The 17,470-nt window shown below is 38.5% G+C and overlaps 2 protein-coding genes across 3 annotated transcripts in view; one reads left to right on the top strand and one right to left on the bottom strand.

Moving 5' to 3' along the window:
• The window catches only part of BRCA2 (BRCA2 DNA repair associated), a 59,999-nt gene extending 45,737 nt beyond the window's left edge, over positions 1-14,262 (top strand). The window contains 7 exon segments of the mRNA XM_039239825.1: positions 2,011-2,209; positions 2,426-2,589; positions 2,679-2,817; positions 9,955-10,199; positions 12,236-12,382; positions 13,292-13,826; positions 13,829-14,262. Of these exon segments, the coding sequence (XP_039095756.1) occupies positions 2,011-2,209; positions 2,426-2,589; positions 2,679-2,817; positions 9,955-10,199; positions 12,236-12,382; positions 13,292-13,826; positions 13,829-13,929 (1,530 nt within the window). The 3' untranslated portion in view covers positions 13,930-14,262.
• A 163-nt stretch (positions 14,263-14,425) lies between these two features.
• Positions 14,426-17,470, bottom strand: part of N4BP2L1 (NEDD4 binding protein 2 like 1) — a 34,483-nt gene continuing 31,438 nt past the window's right edge. The window contains exon 5 of one of the 2 annotated variants that reach the window (XM_039239828.1): positions 14,426-17,456. In XM_039239828.1, the coding sequence (XP_039095759.1) occupies positions 17,198-17,456 (259 nt within the window). In that variant the 3' untranslated portion in view covers positions 14,426-17,197. The remainder of the gene's footprint in view (positions 17,457-17,470) is intronic. The other variant, XM_039239829.1, reaches the window with a different exon arrangement.

Here is a 17,470-nt window from a genome sequence, read left to right as displayed (position 1 = left end):
CTGGGCATAAAATAGCTATAGTATGGGCATAAAATAAGTTGTTTCAGCATCAAATCAGATAATATATGCAAGAATGTACTGTTATAAAGTTCCATATCAATGTGAGTTACTATTATTAGAATATTATATATTAAGATGAGCTACCTCCTAAATTTTTAGACACCTGGGTATCTAGTTAATGCAAATTCTAGGGTTAGTTGGCTAGATAGGGAGGAGAGGAAATTTTAAGAAAACTGTTGTTTATTGATTAATCTCATTTATTTGATGGCAATAAATCTAGTTTATAGCCTTAACTTTCTTAACTAGTAGGACTACAAAATAAATAGCACTCCATTAGGAGAGTGAGTAGTGCTGTTCTGAATAGAATTCCTTCATATTACCAAATGTTACAACTCAGATTGTCCCTGTGAGGAGTGAGTCCAGGTTTAAATTCCATGAATATATATACTTGCTGCAAGTCTATAAGTTAAGGCTTTAATATGCTGTCCTGAAAAATGCTCTCCCTCTATCTCTTGTATTATTACATACATTGAAGCTGTGCTGCGAGTCGTCGTAAAGGTAGTTTTAATTGCATCACAAAATTTAACAAAATATTTATTAGTCTGGTTTCCTTTTATGGAATTTATTTGTAAGGAGGATATAAGGTGACAGAATGAGCGTTGGAAGCCTAAGTTGTAAACCTGGTCCTGCCACTCTGTAGCGATGGGTGATTTATCTCTTGGGCCCCCCTCCACTGGTGTCCAGGGAAAATCTGTGAGTGGCTCATCACTAGGTCCTAAGAATATATGATTCTGGAGCTTCCATGTAGATAAAGTTGTCCGTGCAGTTCTTGGAGTGAAAGCTAGCCATCCATTTCTAAGAGACCTTGTCAAAAGGGTTTGTTTTCAGTGACCGTGTTGAATGTTGGGAGACTTGGGAAATCAGTTTGTTTTTTAATTGTGTTTAAACTAAACTAAGTCTTCATATTTAGAAAGACCTTTTCAGGGAACAGGGATTCTGTAGTTTCTCTTCCCGGTATGGATATTAACATGTGTGAGGCCATGTCTAGTATGTTCTGTGTTGGGATTCTATTTCCTGTTTCACTTGATTTTATTTTTTGTTCATTTATTTTTGTTATACTGGGTGAGAATCCCAAGAGATGTAGACAGCAGTTTGCTAAAATGACTGGGAGAGAAGTGTGAAGGCAGAAGTGCTTGTAGCACATGTCTGTTTTCAGTCATACCTGCTGTTCCAGAGAGTTAATAAAATTGTACTACAGCAGGCCAAGAATGGGAGTTCTTAGTGATTCATTCTCTCTGCACATCAGTTTCGTCATCTATAACATATATACAATATAGTGCTCATCTCCACAGGGTTATTTTAAGGATTAAAGAATTAATACATTTATCACACACAGATCCATTTCTTAGATGTAGGGAGCATGTCAGTTACAATTCACATGTCAGTGATTTGTAATGTTGATGACAGTTATGATTATTACAGTACATTTATAAGTAGGGGGTTGATTTAGCTCTGGGGTAATTTGTCACAAGATAGGTGAACAGTTTAAGGCATCTGAAAATATTTGTTATGGGATAATTTTTATATTGTCATATTATTAAAGTGAACTCAATTCTGTTGTATTTTAAGCCCATTTAAAGAGATTCACGGGGCACCCTAGGTGGCTCAGTCGGCTAAGCATCCAACTTCAGGTCATGATCTCATGGTCCATGAGTTTGAGCCCCACGTTGGGCTCTGTGCTGACAGCTCAGAGCCTGGAGCCTGCTTCGGATTCTCTCTCCCCCCCTCCCCTTTCTCTCTCTCTCTCTCTCTCTCTCTCTCTCTCCCTCCCTCTCCCCCTCCCCCTCCCCTTTCTCTCTCTCTCTCTACCCTTCCCCTGCCCATGCTCTATCTCTCTGAAAATAAACAAACATTAAAAAATAAAGAGGTTCATTTACAGTGGGTGAGGTTTCTTGTTTTATTTGCTTTTTAATCTAATAGAATTTGCCTTAATATATTAAATGGCCATAGGGTTATCTCAGTGAAGAGCAGATAAGAGCCTTGAATAATCACAGACAGATGTTGAATGATAAGAAGCAAGCACAGACCCAGCTGGAGTTCAGGAAGGCGATGGAGTCTGCTGGGCAAGGAGAGCAGATGTTACCAAGGGATGTTACAGCTGTGTGGAAGCTGCGCATCATCAGCTATGGGAAAAAAGAAAAAGATTCAGGTCAGTATGCAAATGTTTTTAAGTTAAAGCACTATTTATTAACAAAATGATGTCAAATGCTAAAGTATAAAGTTAACATGTATCAGAGGAGCAAAAATGGACTACCAGTGCCCACAAAATAATGCTGTAATCCTTGGATCTTTGTTGTTACCATGTTAGTTTTATAAGAATTTTAATGATTATTAGTTCTGTTATGTCGTTTTTCTCTTTATCTAGTTACACTGAGTGTCTGGCGTCCATCATCAGATTTACATTCCTTGTTAACCGAGGGAAAAAGATACAGAATCTATCATCTTGCAACATCACAATCTAAAAGTAAATCTGGAAGAGCTAACATACAGCTAACAGCAACAAAGAAAACTCAGTATCAACAACTACCAGTATAAACTTTTCATTATAATTTTTTAATTTTGATGAATGCCTATTAGTTTAGAGAGTCTGCATACACTGATTTTTTTTTTCCTTGTAGGCTTCAGATGAACTCCTATACCAAGTTTATCAGCCGAGGGAGCCCCTTTACTTCCACAAACTATTGGATCCAGACTTCCAGCCACCTTGTTCTGAGGTGGACTTAGTAGGATTTGTAGTTTCTGTTGTGAAAAAAATAGGTAATCCACAGTGTATTTTTAATTACAGCTTTTTATGAATGCTTTTGGAAAATGTTATCTTTTAAAATCCGTCTTCCTTAAGATTAGTTGGAGTTACAAATCAGCAAATTCGGTGACTAGTGATTTGAAAGTAGGCCTGTGTTAACCTCCATTTTTAATGAAAAGCAATTTTACGTTAGTACAGGGAAAGAGCCTGCATCCTATTCTGTACTATTTAATTTTAAAGAAATTGCTAGAAATGTTTTTGTAGCATTTGAATGGTTACTGGATAAATAATTCTAACCTCTCTCTGCAGTTTACTGAGCTCTCAAGCCTCCACCTTCCTCTTCTTTGCAGTATCCCTCATTATCCCAAATAACGTTCTAAAGCCAACTTTGCTTAGTATGGCCACTCCAACTTTTGTATGGTCAGTACTCGTTTATATGGTACATCTTTTCCCACTAGGTATTTTTAACCTATCAGCATCTAGATACAAAATTGGTTTTCTGGCAGGCAGCCCACATCCAGTTGGATCTTGCTTTCTTATCTAATCTGAGGGTCTCTAGTCTTTTAACCAGTGTGTTTAATCTGATCAGCTTTAATGTGATTATAAGCATGGTTGGATTAAAATGTACTACCTTGCTAGCTTTTTCCCTCTGTCCCATTAGTTCCCTGTGTTGGAAGGTTATTCTCTGTGATGTTTCTACACATTTTGTAGCAGCCATTGTCTCAGACTCTCACTTCAAGAATGCTTGTCTAGCCAAAAAAATCTTGGAAGGATGGAGATCGTGTCTGCCTCCAACACAGAGGGCACATTTGTTTCCCAACCAGGAAATCTGATCTCTTTTTCTAGGAGTTTGATTTTTTATTTGTTTATTGTTGTTATTGTTGTTGCTGTATAAATTCCATGGGTGAGATTCTGATTATATTCTGAAGGAGAGAGACTGTGTGAGGTAAAGAGAGGAGTCCAGGAGTACAGTGCCAAGGTGTTTGGTTGAGCACATGGGAAAAAGCTGTCATTTACTGAGAGGGAAAGAGTACAAGAAAAACAGATGCGTGGGGAGGGTGAGGAGCTCAATTTGGTCATTTAAGTTTTAGGTGCTTAGTCTAAACAGAAATTTCTACTTGACAGTTGAGTATACAGGAGTCTGGGGAAATGGTCTGGGCTGAAGATATGAACTGGGACATTATCGACGTTTAGGTGCCGTTTAAAGCTGTGAGACTAGATGAGGTCACTGGGTGTGGAATTAGCTGCAGAGGTGGCTCGGGCGTTCTGATGCTTAGAAGCAGGCAGATGTAAAGGAACCAGTGAAAGGAACAGAAGGAGCAGCCTGAGAAGTGGGAGGAATACTTACAGGAGTGAGCTGCGCTGAAAGGCCAGAGGGAAGAATTCCAGAGAGAGGAGAGTGATTCAGTCTTGGATGGTATTTGATGGTTGAGACAGGGAGGTGAGGGCCAGGAAGGGGCTGTTGGCTTGAGCGCCAGGGAGGAGCCACTCTAACGGTATGGTGGGTAGGGGAGTGGAAGGAGAGGCACGCACACAGTGAATGCAGGCACTGTAAGAAGATCATGCTTCAAGCAAAGAAGGGAAATGGAGCATCACAAGAAGGAGATTTGGGATCAAGAGAATGTTTGTTTTTTCCAATAAAAGTGCTAGTAGCATCCTGATGAGATAGTGTACACTGATGAGAAAGGTCCAGTAACAGGGGTGAATGTTTTTAGAGGGTGGGGAGCAGCAGCGAGCGAAGAGCAGGGGAGACCGCTACCCCAGCGTGACGCCCTGCAGCACACGAGGGCGGCGGGGCAGCTGTGGCATCAGGAGGAGAGCCAGGCTTCAGTTAGAGCAAGCCCGCGAAGATAGCCGTTACATGAATGGTCGAGGGTAGAGGGGACTTGGCCAGTGTAGGTGTTCCAGGAGGCAGGGAGAGGTAGGAGATGGTGGGAAAGGAGGTAGTGTACGAAACTTTCTGGAGACAGGAAATAGGGCAGGACCTAGGCGCCTGGCTGCTTGTGGAGACTTTACCTGAGATCTCATGGCCCTGAGGTGGAACGTGGTGAGGAGGTGAGGTGTGCAGGGAGGAAGACGTGTGGGGACCTACCAGGACCCAGTGGTTCTTGACTTCCTACTGTATCCAAGACCATTTTGATCCCCTCTTACTGAGTAGTGGCTGAGTACTTGAGTTTCTTTCCAGTATATATTGCATATCCCTGGAAGATAACTAGCCCTGTTCTACATCATTTTTCCTAGTTCAGTGAGATGCCCTGTGATTCATTTGCTTTGCTGCTGTAACAAAGTACCACAACTCGGGGAGCAGAAACAACCAAAACTTACTGTCTCCGTTCTGGAGACCAGAAGTCCGAAATAAGGTGTCGGCAGAGTCAGTTCCTTCTGAGCCTATGAGGGAGATGTGTTGGGTACCTTGCTCCTCGCACCTGGTGGCTTGCTGGCAGTCTCTGTTCGTGGCCTGTAGGTGCAGCAGCACGATCTCTGCCTTCATCTTCACGTGCTTTCTCCCTGTGTGCTGTCTGTGTCCAGATGTCCGCTCTGTATAAGGACATCATCGTAACGACTTCATCGTAACTTGATTATGTCCACAAAGACCTTGTTTCCATATAAGGTCACATTCACAGGTACTGGGGGTTAAGACTTCACCATCCTGAGTAGGGGACACAGTTCAACCCACCAACACCCTGGAATGTTCACTTCTGTCAGTCCTGGTTGTCTGCTTTTCCCCTGCAGCTGTAGTCATTATTTCTGATCGGAAGAGGAAAAAAGTAAGATAACCATTCCATTTGCTTTTCTTCAGATTTATAGATACTAGAATTCTCACATTTTGTGTCATTTCACCAATTCAGAGAAGGAGATGAGAAGCTAAGCCGTTCTGTGCCTGGCCAATCCACAGCCTTGTTTCTTTCATCACCAATTTTTAAATTTTACATCAGAATATTCCTCATTTCACTTTTGAATGAACAATTTCTTTTTTTTTTTTTTAATTTAGTTTGATGTTAAGTGTTAGAGGAAGAAAATTCTGTTCAAACGTTTCAACGTGCCACCTTAAACTGGAAGTACTAGTTATCTGTCACTCAAATCTAATGCTGATGTGTCCTGACCTAAAATCTTCAGTGGCTCCTGTCCCTTAGAAAATGAAACCCACACTTCTCAGATGTCTGAGAAACTTTTCAACTCTGCCTTAAAGCACCAGCCCACGTGCCTCAGCTAAACTATGTCACTTTAGGTTCCTGATGCAGCATGTAGAATATTTAACACTTCCGACCTTTACAAAATTAGTAAAGCATTCGCCTTACTAACAATGCCCTTTGTCCTCCTGTCTTAAGGAATTGCAGAACTGCTCTCATTCGTTGCTCAGCCCAGCCGAATAATGTTCCACCCCAGCTGGGTGCTTATGCCAGCATCAGATCGTCCCTCCTCAGTTTCTGCGGCGTCCATTGGTTGTTTCAGCACCATCACGTGCCTGTCATCTTGGGTCCACATTTCTGAATCTCCTCCAATGATACTGTGATCTCTTCAAGGACAGGGACTCAGTTTTAGTTTCTTTCTATCCCCACTTCTAACAAAATGGGGTGGGGGAAGTGGGTAATTGTTGAAAACTTCAGGTATATGCAATTTCGTAAAGTGCTCATAGTAACACTGTTCATTTGCTGTTATCATCCCTTTGTACAGATGGGGAGACTGGGGCTCAGAGAGGTTAAATAACCTGCCCAAGGTCACAGTTACATAAAGGATTATAACACGTATGTTCAGGCTCTAATGCCTAAGTGTTCTTAAACTTCCCACTAACAAAACCAAACCGAGTTCAACCATCTGAGAGTTGGGCTTCAAGTAGGAACTTCTGGGTGTTCAGTCTGCTGTGTTACTATATTACAGAAACTGGTATCAAATGAATTAATTAAATGAGATCACTTCTTAGGATAGTTTCCTGAGAAACAGTTTACAATGATCCCTCCCCCAGTGTCCCCTGATGTCAGCATCCTGGGTGACCATGGCACCACTATTAGAATCAGGAAGTTCACATTGGCACAGTATTATTACCTGCACTGTAGACCCAAGTAAATGGGAAGTTTGGTATACTGTTTTCCTTCTTATGGTCCTGGATCCCACTTTCATGGCATCATCATTGCTCCCAGTCTTCTCTAGTCTCTAACAGTTCCTCAGTCTTCTCTTGTTTTTCCCAATCTTGACTCTCTTGAATAGACTGATCAATTATTTTGTAGCATTTTTCCCAAGTTGGGTTTGTCCGATGTTTTCTCACGATTAGAATAAGGTTATACATGTTTGGCAAAAGTGCCCCAGAAACAGTGTTGTGTCTGTCCTTCTCCCTTAGCAAGGGAGAAGACTATGCACATCATATTTCACCTCATACTTTCACCAATTAATTGTAGCATCTATCAGCTGACTTCGGTTGCAACAGTTTTTACTGTGCTATTTGCCTAATGATTTTTTTTCCTTCTTTCGTTCTCCATTATTGGAATTCTGCTGTAAGGAAGAGCTGCCCCCTTTCCCCAAATTTACTTACTTGATAAATATATCAGTATGGAAGAATGAATATATATTTTATTCTGTGCATTAGAATGCAATACCTACATTATTTTGTTGTTTAGATTGTTTCAGTTTTGGCCACTAGGAGTGTTTTCAGGTTGACTCCTATAAGTTTGTGAGCACCTCTCTTTAGCATGACAAGATGTTCCGGGTTCACCTTGTATGTTCCTTGCCCCAGTCAAGTTGAATCAACTAACTACTTCTCAAAGAAACCCTGCATCTTTTTTTCTTTTTCCTTTATTGAGAAAATTGTGTTTAAAGCCAAGATCTGATTGCTAGATGTACTCATTACTACAGAGGCATCATTGCTTCTAGGCCCTTTCAGACAGAAACAGCTAGGAAGTGTGTGTGTATATGTGGGTTTCCTCCTTTGTGGTTGGTCTTGTTTGTTGGTGGGTAGGTGAAGTGTGTGTGAAATACTGTGGTGCTTAGAATCAGCTGCACAAAGACATACTGACATCCCTCCCACCCCAGTGCTGTTCCTCCCCTTCATTCTACACATGCCCTGTCTCTGTAATTTCTGGTTTAGCCTTCCTGTATTTGTTCTCCACAAGTGGACAGACACATGTACAATTTCTTATATCAGCTTCTTTCTTATATGAAGGGTAACACACTTTTATTCTTTGTGTATGTGTGTGTGTACACACTTTTCTTTTTTCACTTAAATGGTATCAGTTCATAGCAAGCTCTCTCTTTTTCTTTAATTCATAGATATTCTATTCTTTTGAGTGCAATTGTAAATGGGATTTTCTTAATTTCTTTCTGCTACTTCGTTATCAGTACATAGAAACACTATAGATTTCTGTGTGTGAATTTTGTATCCTGCAACTTTACTGAATTCATTCATAGTAGTTTTTTGATGGAGTCCTTATGATTTTCTGTATAGTGGCATATCATCTGCAAATAGTGAAAGTTTGATTTCTTCCTTACCAATTTGGATCCTTTTTCCTTTCTTTTCTTTTCTTTTCTTTTTTTTTTTTTTTTTTTTTTTTTTGTCTGCTGCAGCCAGGAAATCTAGTACTGTGTTGAATAAAAATGGTAAGAGTGGACATCTTTGTCTCGTTCCTTTAGGGGGAAAGCTCTCATTTTTTAACCACTGAGTATGATGTTGGCTGTGGATTTTTCATATGTTCAATAGAAGCAGGGTTGTCTGCTTCTATTGAGATGATATGATTTTTTATCCTTTCTCTTCTTGATGTGCTGTATCGTGGTGATTAATTGCGAATATTGAACCACTCTTGTGTCCTGGGATTGAATCCCCCTTGATTGTGGCAAATGGGTTTTTTTTAATGTATTGTTGGATTCAGTTTCCTAATGTTTTGTTGAGGATTTTTGCATCCGTGTTCATCAGGGATATTGGTGTGCAGTTTGGTTTTGTTTGGAAGTGTCCATCTGGCTTTGGTGTCAGGATAACGCTCTCCTCATAGAGTGAATTTGGAAGTTTTCCTTCCTCACTCTGTTTTTTGGAATAGTCTGAGAAGAATAGGTATTCACTCTTACCTAATAAGTGTTCACCTGTGAAGCCATCTGGTCCTGGACTTCTGTTTATTGGGAATTTTTTTATTCCTGATTCATTTTCACTGCTGGTAATCAATCTGTTCAAATTTTCTGTTTTTTCCTGATTCAGTTTTGAGAGGTTACATGTTCCAAAGAATTTATGCATTTCTTCTAGATTGTCCACTTTGTTAGGATGTACTTTTTCATAACGTGATCTTTGTGTTTTTGTGGTGTCAGTTATTATTTCTCCTCCTTCATTTCTGATTTTGTTTGGGTCCTCTCTCCCTTTCTTGAGTCTGGCATTAGTCTGGTTTATCAATTTTGTTTCTTTTCAAAGATGTAACTTCTGGTTTCACTGATCTTTTTTTAATGTCATCTATTTCTGTTCTAATTTTTATAATTTCTCTCCTTCTACTAGCTTTGGATTTTGTTTGTTCTTTTTCTATTTCCTTTAGGTGTAAGGTGAGGTTGTTTATTAGGGATTTTTCTTGTTTCTTGAAGTAGGCCTGTATTGCTATAAACTTTCCTGTTAGAACAGCTTTTGCTTTATTCCAAAGACTTTGGATCCTTTTTTTACAGAGCACTTCCTCATTTTTTTGTATGTATAGCTGCATAGTATAAAATGATATGAACGTGCCACTGTTTATCCTACTACTCTCCTGTGCTTCAGTGAGCAACCTTGTACAGAGTGTTTTCATGAATCTTGTTCATACATATGTCACTATTATTAGAAGTACATCTTCAGAATTGAGTACTAGAAGTGGGGTTGCTGGGTGGAAAGGTAAGTGTGCGTCATTTTGCTAGGTTCCACCAATTTTTTCTCTAGAGGGTTGCACAAATTTGTTTTCCCACCAGCAGTGTAGGAGTATACCTGCTTCTCCACGGCCTCAGTAACAAAATATGTTGTCACATTCACACTGAAATTTTAGCACCATAAGCAAGAGGTTATTTTGGAAATTCTGAGCTTTCTCTAAACTTAGTTATTTTGATCTGTTTTTACTATTAGCATACCAAAAAATGGACATATTGCAAGTTTCTTGCATTTTTAAAACTTTATCTCACATATATAATGAAGTGGGATTTTTTGTTTTGTTTCATCTTAGGTTTTGCGCCTTTGGTCTATTTGTCAGATGAATGCCATAATTTATTGGCTATAAAGGTCTGGACTGATCTTAATGAAGACATTATTAAACCTCATACATTAATTGCTGCTAGCAACCTCCAATGGCGACCAGAATCTAAATCAGGAATTCCTACTTTATTTGCTGGAGATTTTTCCAGGTTTTCTGCCAGTCCAAAAGAGGGCCATTTTCAAGAGACATTCCACAAAATGAAAAATACTATTGAGGTAAAATTACTTTGTGCATTACCACACATTTTGGTGTTTTCTTATTTTGATGGTCAAATATCAAGGAAATTGTGGCTTCTGTGAAAATTGGATAGTTGAGAAATAAGGTGAGGGTTCCTCATAGATGAATTGCTTCTGAGCCTGAGGAGATGGGGGCACGACAGCTGGGAGGAAGTGATTTGAAGGAGGTGAGTGAGGAGAAACTCTGAGGAGGATGTTCAGAGCTACAGGCCAAGGGGGGAGCAAGAATAGTTACCCACAATTCGTAGCAGTATAGTTAATCACCTGCAGATTGCAAATCTAAATTTATAAATTTATAGTTTATATCTGTCCTTGATTTGAAATAATCTCAAGTAGGAGAATACTGAAATTATTTTCCGGGGCGCCTGGGTGGCTTAGTCGGTTAAGCGTCCGACTTTCGCTTAGGTCATGATCTCGCGGTTCGTGGGTTCGAGCCCCGCGTCGGGCTCTGTGCTGACTGCCAGTTCAGAGCCTGGAGCCTGTTTCAGTCTGTGACTCCCTCTCTCTCTGACCCTCCCCTGCTCACGCTGTCTCTCTCTCTCTCTCTCCTAGAAATAAATAAAAAACATTAAAAAAAATTAAAAAAAAAAAAAGAAATTATTTTCCATGGATAATGTATACATTTTATGCTTACATTGATATATATGCAAGTAATAATTATTAGCTACAGTTTAGAGTGCTTACTGTATGTCAGGCCTTACTCATAGCCTGTTGCATTCAATTCTTCCACTAATCCTATGAGGTAGGGAACTGTTTTTCCATTTTATCGATGAAAAAAACAGTGAGGTTAAGTCACACGGCCAAGTTGTTAGAAGCAGGATTCATACTTAAGCTCTTTGAGTGCATAGCCCCAACTATATTTTTTTAATATTTATTTATTTTTGAGAGGGAGGAGGAGGGGCAGAGAGAGAGAGGGAGACACAAAATCCTTAGCAAGCTCCAGGCTTTGGGCTGTCAGCACAAGCCAGACACAGGACTCAAAAACCCACAAAACCACAAGATAAGACCTGAGCTGAAGTCAGATGTTTAACTGACTGAGCCACCCAGGCCCCTGCACAGCCCCGACTATTAACCACTATGCAGTGCTGCCTCCCAGTACAGTTTTGGATTTTATACATTGCTAACCGGTAAAGAATATTCAAGAGAAGCCTCTTAGTTTAATATTAAAAATGTGTGTTATTCAAAATATATATATAAATAAAATTATATTTTAAAAGCATTAGAGTAGCCAGCTGTATAAAGGAAGCTTGGGTAATATTTTACCTAAAGACTCAATACGTATAATAAAGAATAACACCCTCATTTATCTGGTTTCTAAGTTGGGGGTGGAGTGAGAATCATATTCACAATTTGGCTTCCATACAGAGGAAAAACATCCCAGGTTATCTCCTAGGTTTTATTCAAGGATAGTTCAGAGACAACTGACTTTCATTTACACAGCACTTTCAAGTTTTACAAAATACTCTCATCAATTAGGTTAAATCATATAAAATTACAAGATATAATTTTATAATAATCATATAAAATTGCTGATATTTGACCAATTGTAACTTCTGAAACAACAGTTTTATGTGGCTTAACCTACACATTGTTTCCATTAGTTCTTGGAACAGACATGAGGCAGTTCTCTCATTTTACTACTGACCCAGGCCGTTATCTATAGATGTTAGATGATGTACAGCTATTAGTTAGGAAATAGAGCCGGAACTTGAGCCCCAGTCCTCCAGCTTCTCATCCAGTACCACATGATGCCTTGCTAATTAAACTGGCTGGTTGGGAAGATCTCTCCCATCTCTTTCCTTCTCTGATATACACACCCTCTCTCTCTCTCCTTCCAGCATGTTGGCTTTGCATTTTTACAGGAATATATGGTTGGACAGTTGCTATCAGATTTTAGGTGTGTCAATCTGTTTTTCTGGTCTGCACCTTTTATTGTTTTAAAGGCAGCATTTTCTGAAAACATGAATATGTGTGTTTTCATTTTACAAAACACCTTTTCCAATTTATTTTCTTAGAATATTGATATGTTTTGCAATGATGCTGAAAAGATACTTATGCATCTACTTAATGCAAACAACCCCAGGCTGTCCACCCCGACGAAAGACTATGCTTCAGAGCCACACACTGCTCAGACAGTCCTTGGCATAGGGAATAAAGTTTTGGTAAGTTAACTTAAGGAATTTTATAAATATATATCAAGGCAATACTGTATTCTGGTGTATATGGAGTAAACTTGGTAAAATGTAATTAAGCTTGACTAGAATGTATGGTTTATTGTTATGTGGGTCCTATAAATAATCTGGAAATTATATCTTGTTTATCAAAGCCAGAATGTAACCTTCTCTGGGGGCAAATTTGACAAACAGGTGCTTTCATTTTTAGCATTGCAAGTATATGTGATAGAAAGTAATGTTTTGCCTATGTCCTTTTGCTAGGAGAACTGACTATTCTATACAATTAGGGCTGTGTCTAAGCTCAGTTTAACTCTTTAAATCACCGTACATGCAAATTAAGCTATAAGGTCAGTAATACTGACTGATGACTAAATCTCAAGTAGCTAACAGGTGCTTAGTGTATCTATATTAATTCATTTAATCTTCACCACAACCCATGGGATGAAAATCATCTCTGTTTTGCAAATGAGGAAACTATGGCCTAGAGAGGCTGAACAATTGCCTAAAGTCATAAAACTAGAAAAGTAGGTATTAGAACCTAGGCAGTCTGTGCTCTTAAAATGATTTAAAAATGCTTATCTTTGTTTAAGTTGTTTATAAAAGAAAGATTAAAGCATAAGTTAAGTTCCCCTGCCTCCTTTTTTGTCTTTTAGTACAATTAGTCTTCATTCTTCTTTCTTTTTGTGTCATTTTTATATCCTTTATGCAAAACTGTTTCCTTCTGGAATGAGAACAATAATATAAGTGTCTCTTGAAATCATCTGACCTGTGAGTCATGATGGGCGTGAGAATGTGTGTGGTATTTGTGTGCTTAAATATTTCTAATGAAAAGCTAACTTAATGATGTTTTATATATTAGTGCATCATTAACTAGGCTGCTTTTTGTCTTTCTATTAGATGTCTTCTCCCAATAGTGAGACGAATCACCAGAGTCCTTTATCACTTTGTAAGCCGAAAGTAAAGTCTGTTCCCACACCTGGGCCAGCCCAAATGACTCCAAAGTCTTGTTATAAAGGGGAGAAAGAGATGGATGACCCGAAAAACTGCAAGAAGAGAAAAGCCTTAGATTTTTTGAGTAGACTGCCTTTACCTCCACCTGTTAGTCCCATTTGTACATTTGTTTCTCCAGCTGCACAGAAGGCATTTCAGCCACCACGGAGTTGTGGCACCAAATATGAAACACCTATAAAGAAAAAAGAGTTGAATTCTCCTCAGATAACTCCACTTAAATTTAATGACACTTCCCTTTTGGAAAGTGATTCAATAGCTGATGAAGAACTTGCATTGATAAACACTCAAGCCCTTTTGTCTGGTTCGGCAGGAGAAAATCAACTTCTGTCTCTCAGTGACTCCCCTAGGACTGCTTGCACGAGCTCCAAAGATTATGTCAGGCTGAAAAGGCATTCCTCCGCGTCTGGGATCAGAGACTGCGAGAACCCCAGGCCTGCCCCGAAGGATGGGACACTGGTGTGCAGGACACACGTACAGTGAAAAGGATATCTATGAGACTGCAAAGGCAACAAAAGCAAATATGACAATAAATCAGTTACTGACTCAGCCTCTCCAGTTTGTAAAAAATACAGTTTCAAATTGCACATCAGTGTTCGCATAACGAGAAAAGAAATAGTTTCTGATTTCCCTGTGTGCCTGTCCATCACAGGAATGCTCTTTGCCTGCCTCTGTACTTTTATTTGTTAAAGGTCTTAAAATTGACTGTATATTTATTAACTAATCAAGAAAAAAATCTCCTTTAAATCTTTATGATTGGATTTGGCCACTGGATTTGATCAAGTATTATTTTACGAAGTAAACATACCTTTTTCTTTAAATTGTATCCTTAAGTAAATTAAACTAGGTGTCTAAGTACAGTTATTTTGACTCCTGTAATTCCTTTTAGTTTAGTTCCTATTTTAGGTGGCTTTGTTTTGTTTTGTTTTTCGGAGATAGCTTACTGTGACCCGTTTTTCCCTAACGAATGTGTTGATTTTCTTATAGTTCTATCCTGATCAAACGTCAGGAAGCATAAGGTACAGCAGTGGTGGTTTCTAAGACCCGTTCTTCAACCCCACGTCAGCATAACTACAAGAAAAACAGAATTCTCAGTGTAATTCCTCTTTATGATTCCAGTGTGATCTCTGAAATTATTTTAATTAAAAATTCAAATACTTTAAATCAGATTTCATAGTGTTAATGTTTTTTTAACAAAATAATCATCTGCAATTTAAGAGAAAATCGTTCTTTCAAATTGGCACTGTTTCTACCTGCTTTATTTTTAGCCCTGTCACAGGACTCGGCAAGTACCTCCTTTAAACCTGGTTTTTTTCTAACCACCAAGGCAGACAGTAATAGTTCAATATGTGAGGATATTCTCATTTGTGACTTTCTTATGCTTAATAGAGAAAAGAGAACACAGTTCTAACCAGGAGCCAATAGGTTGGAGAAGCTCTGAAATCAGACCATTTACTATGTCTTAAATTTAGATAAAATATCGTGTTTTCAAATCTAATTATAAACACATTTCAAAGCCAAGAATAAATCTTTTAAAAAGCAATTTTTTTCTTTCATAACTGTGATCCGTGGTTTTTCTCCCCCTCTAAAAATTAACATAACGCTAGTCCACTCTCCAGTTCTTTTTAACTCAAGTGTTCTGCCAGTCTTATTAACATGTGATTTAAGTTTGGGTCACAAAACAATTTGGTCTTCCCATCCTAATCATGTACCAAGTGATCTGCTCTGGAACAGGGAATAAAACTTGAATCTCAGATGAACAAAAAGAATTAGGAGAATTTAACCTGAACTGCCAGTACCTCCTTCATTCTTCCTTACCATTTAGACTACACATTAGAGAGAAATCTCATGCACACACTCCTTTTTTATACGTTGTAAAAAATATAGGAAGCTATATAAGCAAAATATGAAGCTTAAGTATATACGGATATTATCCCCTAAGAAGTGATAATGATTACAAAGTCAAGAATGTACACCGTAGGATAAGGGATAAATGGTAAAAGCAATTTGTGTTACTCAGCAATCACTTAACAAGAGCCTGTCTCAGACAGAAAGCACTATGCCAGCTCTGTGAACAATGCAAACATTAATAATACAAAGCTACAGGTTAAAGTTGAGTGTTCAAAAAATTAGATAAATCAGGAAACTTGGGAATTGAGAGAAAAAAATCACTTCTAGCTGGCATAAAGTTGGCAGCATTTAATCAATTATTTTTATGCTTCCAAACCAAGTATTTCAAGAGTCATCTAGGGAAAAAAGAGACAAATAGGAAAACTACTCTCCCGAGCTCTTTAAAAGCTCTGGGTCTAAACCTGGGGCCATGTCATAGTGGTTGCTCAGAAGAAGTGAATAAAAAGCCATAAGATTTCTATAGTGTCAGGTATTGATGCTAAAGTAATAGTCTTTCCAATGTGCACAGATCAAATAATTTATATAAGCATGTAAAGTATAAGGTTGCTTTTGTCTCCTACTTACTGAAGAAGACTGGTAAATAAGTTTATGATATAGAAAAACTGGTTCTTAATATGGTAGAATTCTGTGGGATTTAGGTAATTATTTTTTTATATCGTTGAAACAAAGTCTAGATTCAATGACAAATTCATATAAAGCAATACCATATATAATTTTTAATAACCATAAAAGCACCATTATATAGGACACTTAAAATAATATTTCACAGAACATCAGAAAGAAGCTGTTGGCCAGCAAAAAATAAAGCATACATTCTACATGATCTTATCTATCATGGTCTCACACCAAATTAATCTGATTCTAACCTGCTGAGGTTTGATTTGGAATCATAAATTCAGTATTGGTATACGGGGGGCATCCCAGATTTGTGGTAGAACTGTATTGTCTTAAATAATGCCACAGAAAATGCCAAGACTGCTCATCTTATAATGAGCGTGAGTTTTACATATCCCTATATGATTTATATCTTGGGATGCTTATTACTTCCTTGTACTCCCACACATTTGGGTAGTCAACTGATTATACACATATCTAATAACTGCTGAATTCTTTCCTCTTTAAAACTGGTGTTTATAAAGTCAGGCTTCTTTAATTTACACTATTAGCACAACAGCCAAGAAAGTTAATCAGGTTTCATCCTATTTGATAAAGTGGCAGTTAAAACACAAGATGTGACTTGAAATAATGACACTGATTTTCCTCCGTAGCTTTTAGAGCTATTGAGAAGGGTCCAACAGACCTTTTCAACAATGACACATCACAAGAATAAAGGAATAATTTGTCAAAGTGTCTACTTTGAAGAGCGATATTCCCTTAGACATATGCTATCTAGCAAATGCATTTTAAAGGAAAATCACTATCATCATGACAGCCACACATCTCACATTTTTGGATACATAGATTATCAAAGTAGCAACGGCACTAACATTTTCCTGTCTCCCACTTCCCCACCTTTCAAACTTTCCTGGTGGAGATGAATTTCCTGGAAAAATAGATTACTTCTGAAAAAGTGGTACTGAAACTTCTATATATTGAACTTATGTGACTGGGTACGTTCTCAGGTTTCTGTTTCCAATTAATTGTTACCCTAGAGAAAGTGACTTTGTTTAATCAAATCAGAATTCCAGCATCAGACCATGTATATAGTATCCCTTTTAACAAATGCTTGTTGAAAATGAATATAATGACCTCTGCCGAAAAACTTTCAGGTCCGACTATTTACACCGGAATTAGAGCTCTGGCTAAAACAGAACAAAGAATAAATACCAAAAGTTGCGGTAAAAACTGATTTAGGAAAACTGTGAATGCCTGTACGGTAGGCCTCTAATATCCATGGTGACAGCCACCTCTTCTGTTACAGGCGCTCTCGTTTGTGAAGCCACTGTGAGCCCTCCGGGTTGGAAACTCCGCGCAGGCGTTCCAGTATCTGGCCCGGTCGGAAGGCGATGGGTTATTCCTGTCCTGGTTTCTGTTCATTCTGCTGGGCTTTTCCGCATGAAGCACACTGTGAAAGGTAACACCGTGTTCATACCGTTCCTTCATTCGATGTATTTTTTCTCTTGGGACTCCGTGAATGTTCCTTCTGCATCGAAAAAT

This window comes from Hyaena hyaena, unplaced genomic scaffold (genome assembly GCF_003009895.1).
Source record: "Hyaena hyaena isolate Hyena2069 unplaced genomic scaffold, ASM300989v1 scaffold_163, whole genome shotgun sequence".
Taxonomy (NCBI): Eukaryota; Metazoa; Chordata; class Mammalia; order Carnivora; family Hyaenidae; genus Hyaena; species Hyaena hyaena.
The sequence above is the reverse complement of the archived record's forward strand: the minus strand, read 5'-3'. Positions and strand labels throughout refer to the sequence as shown.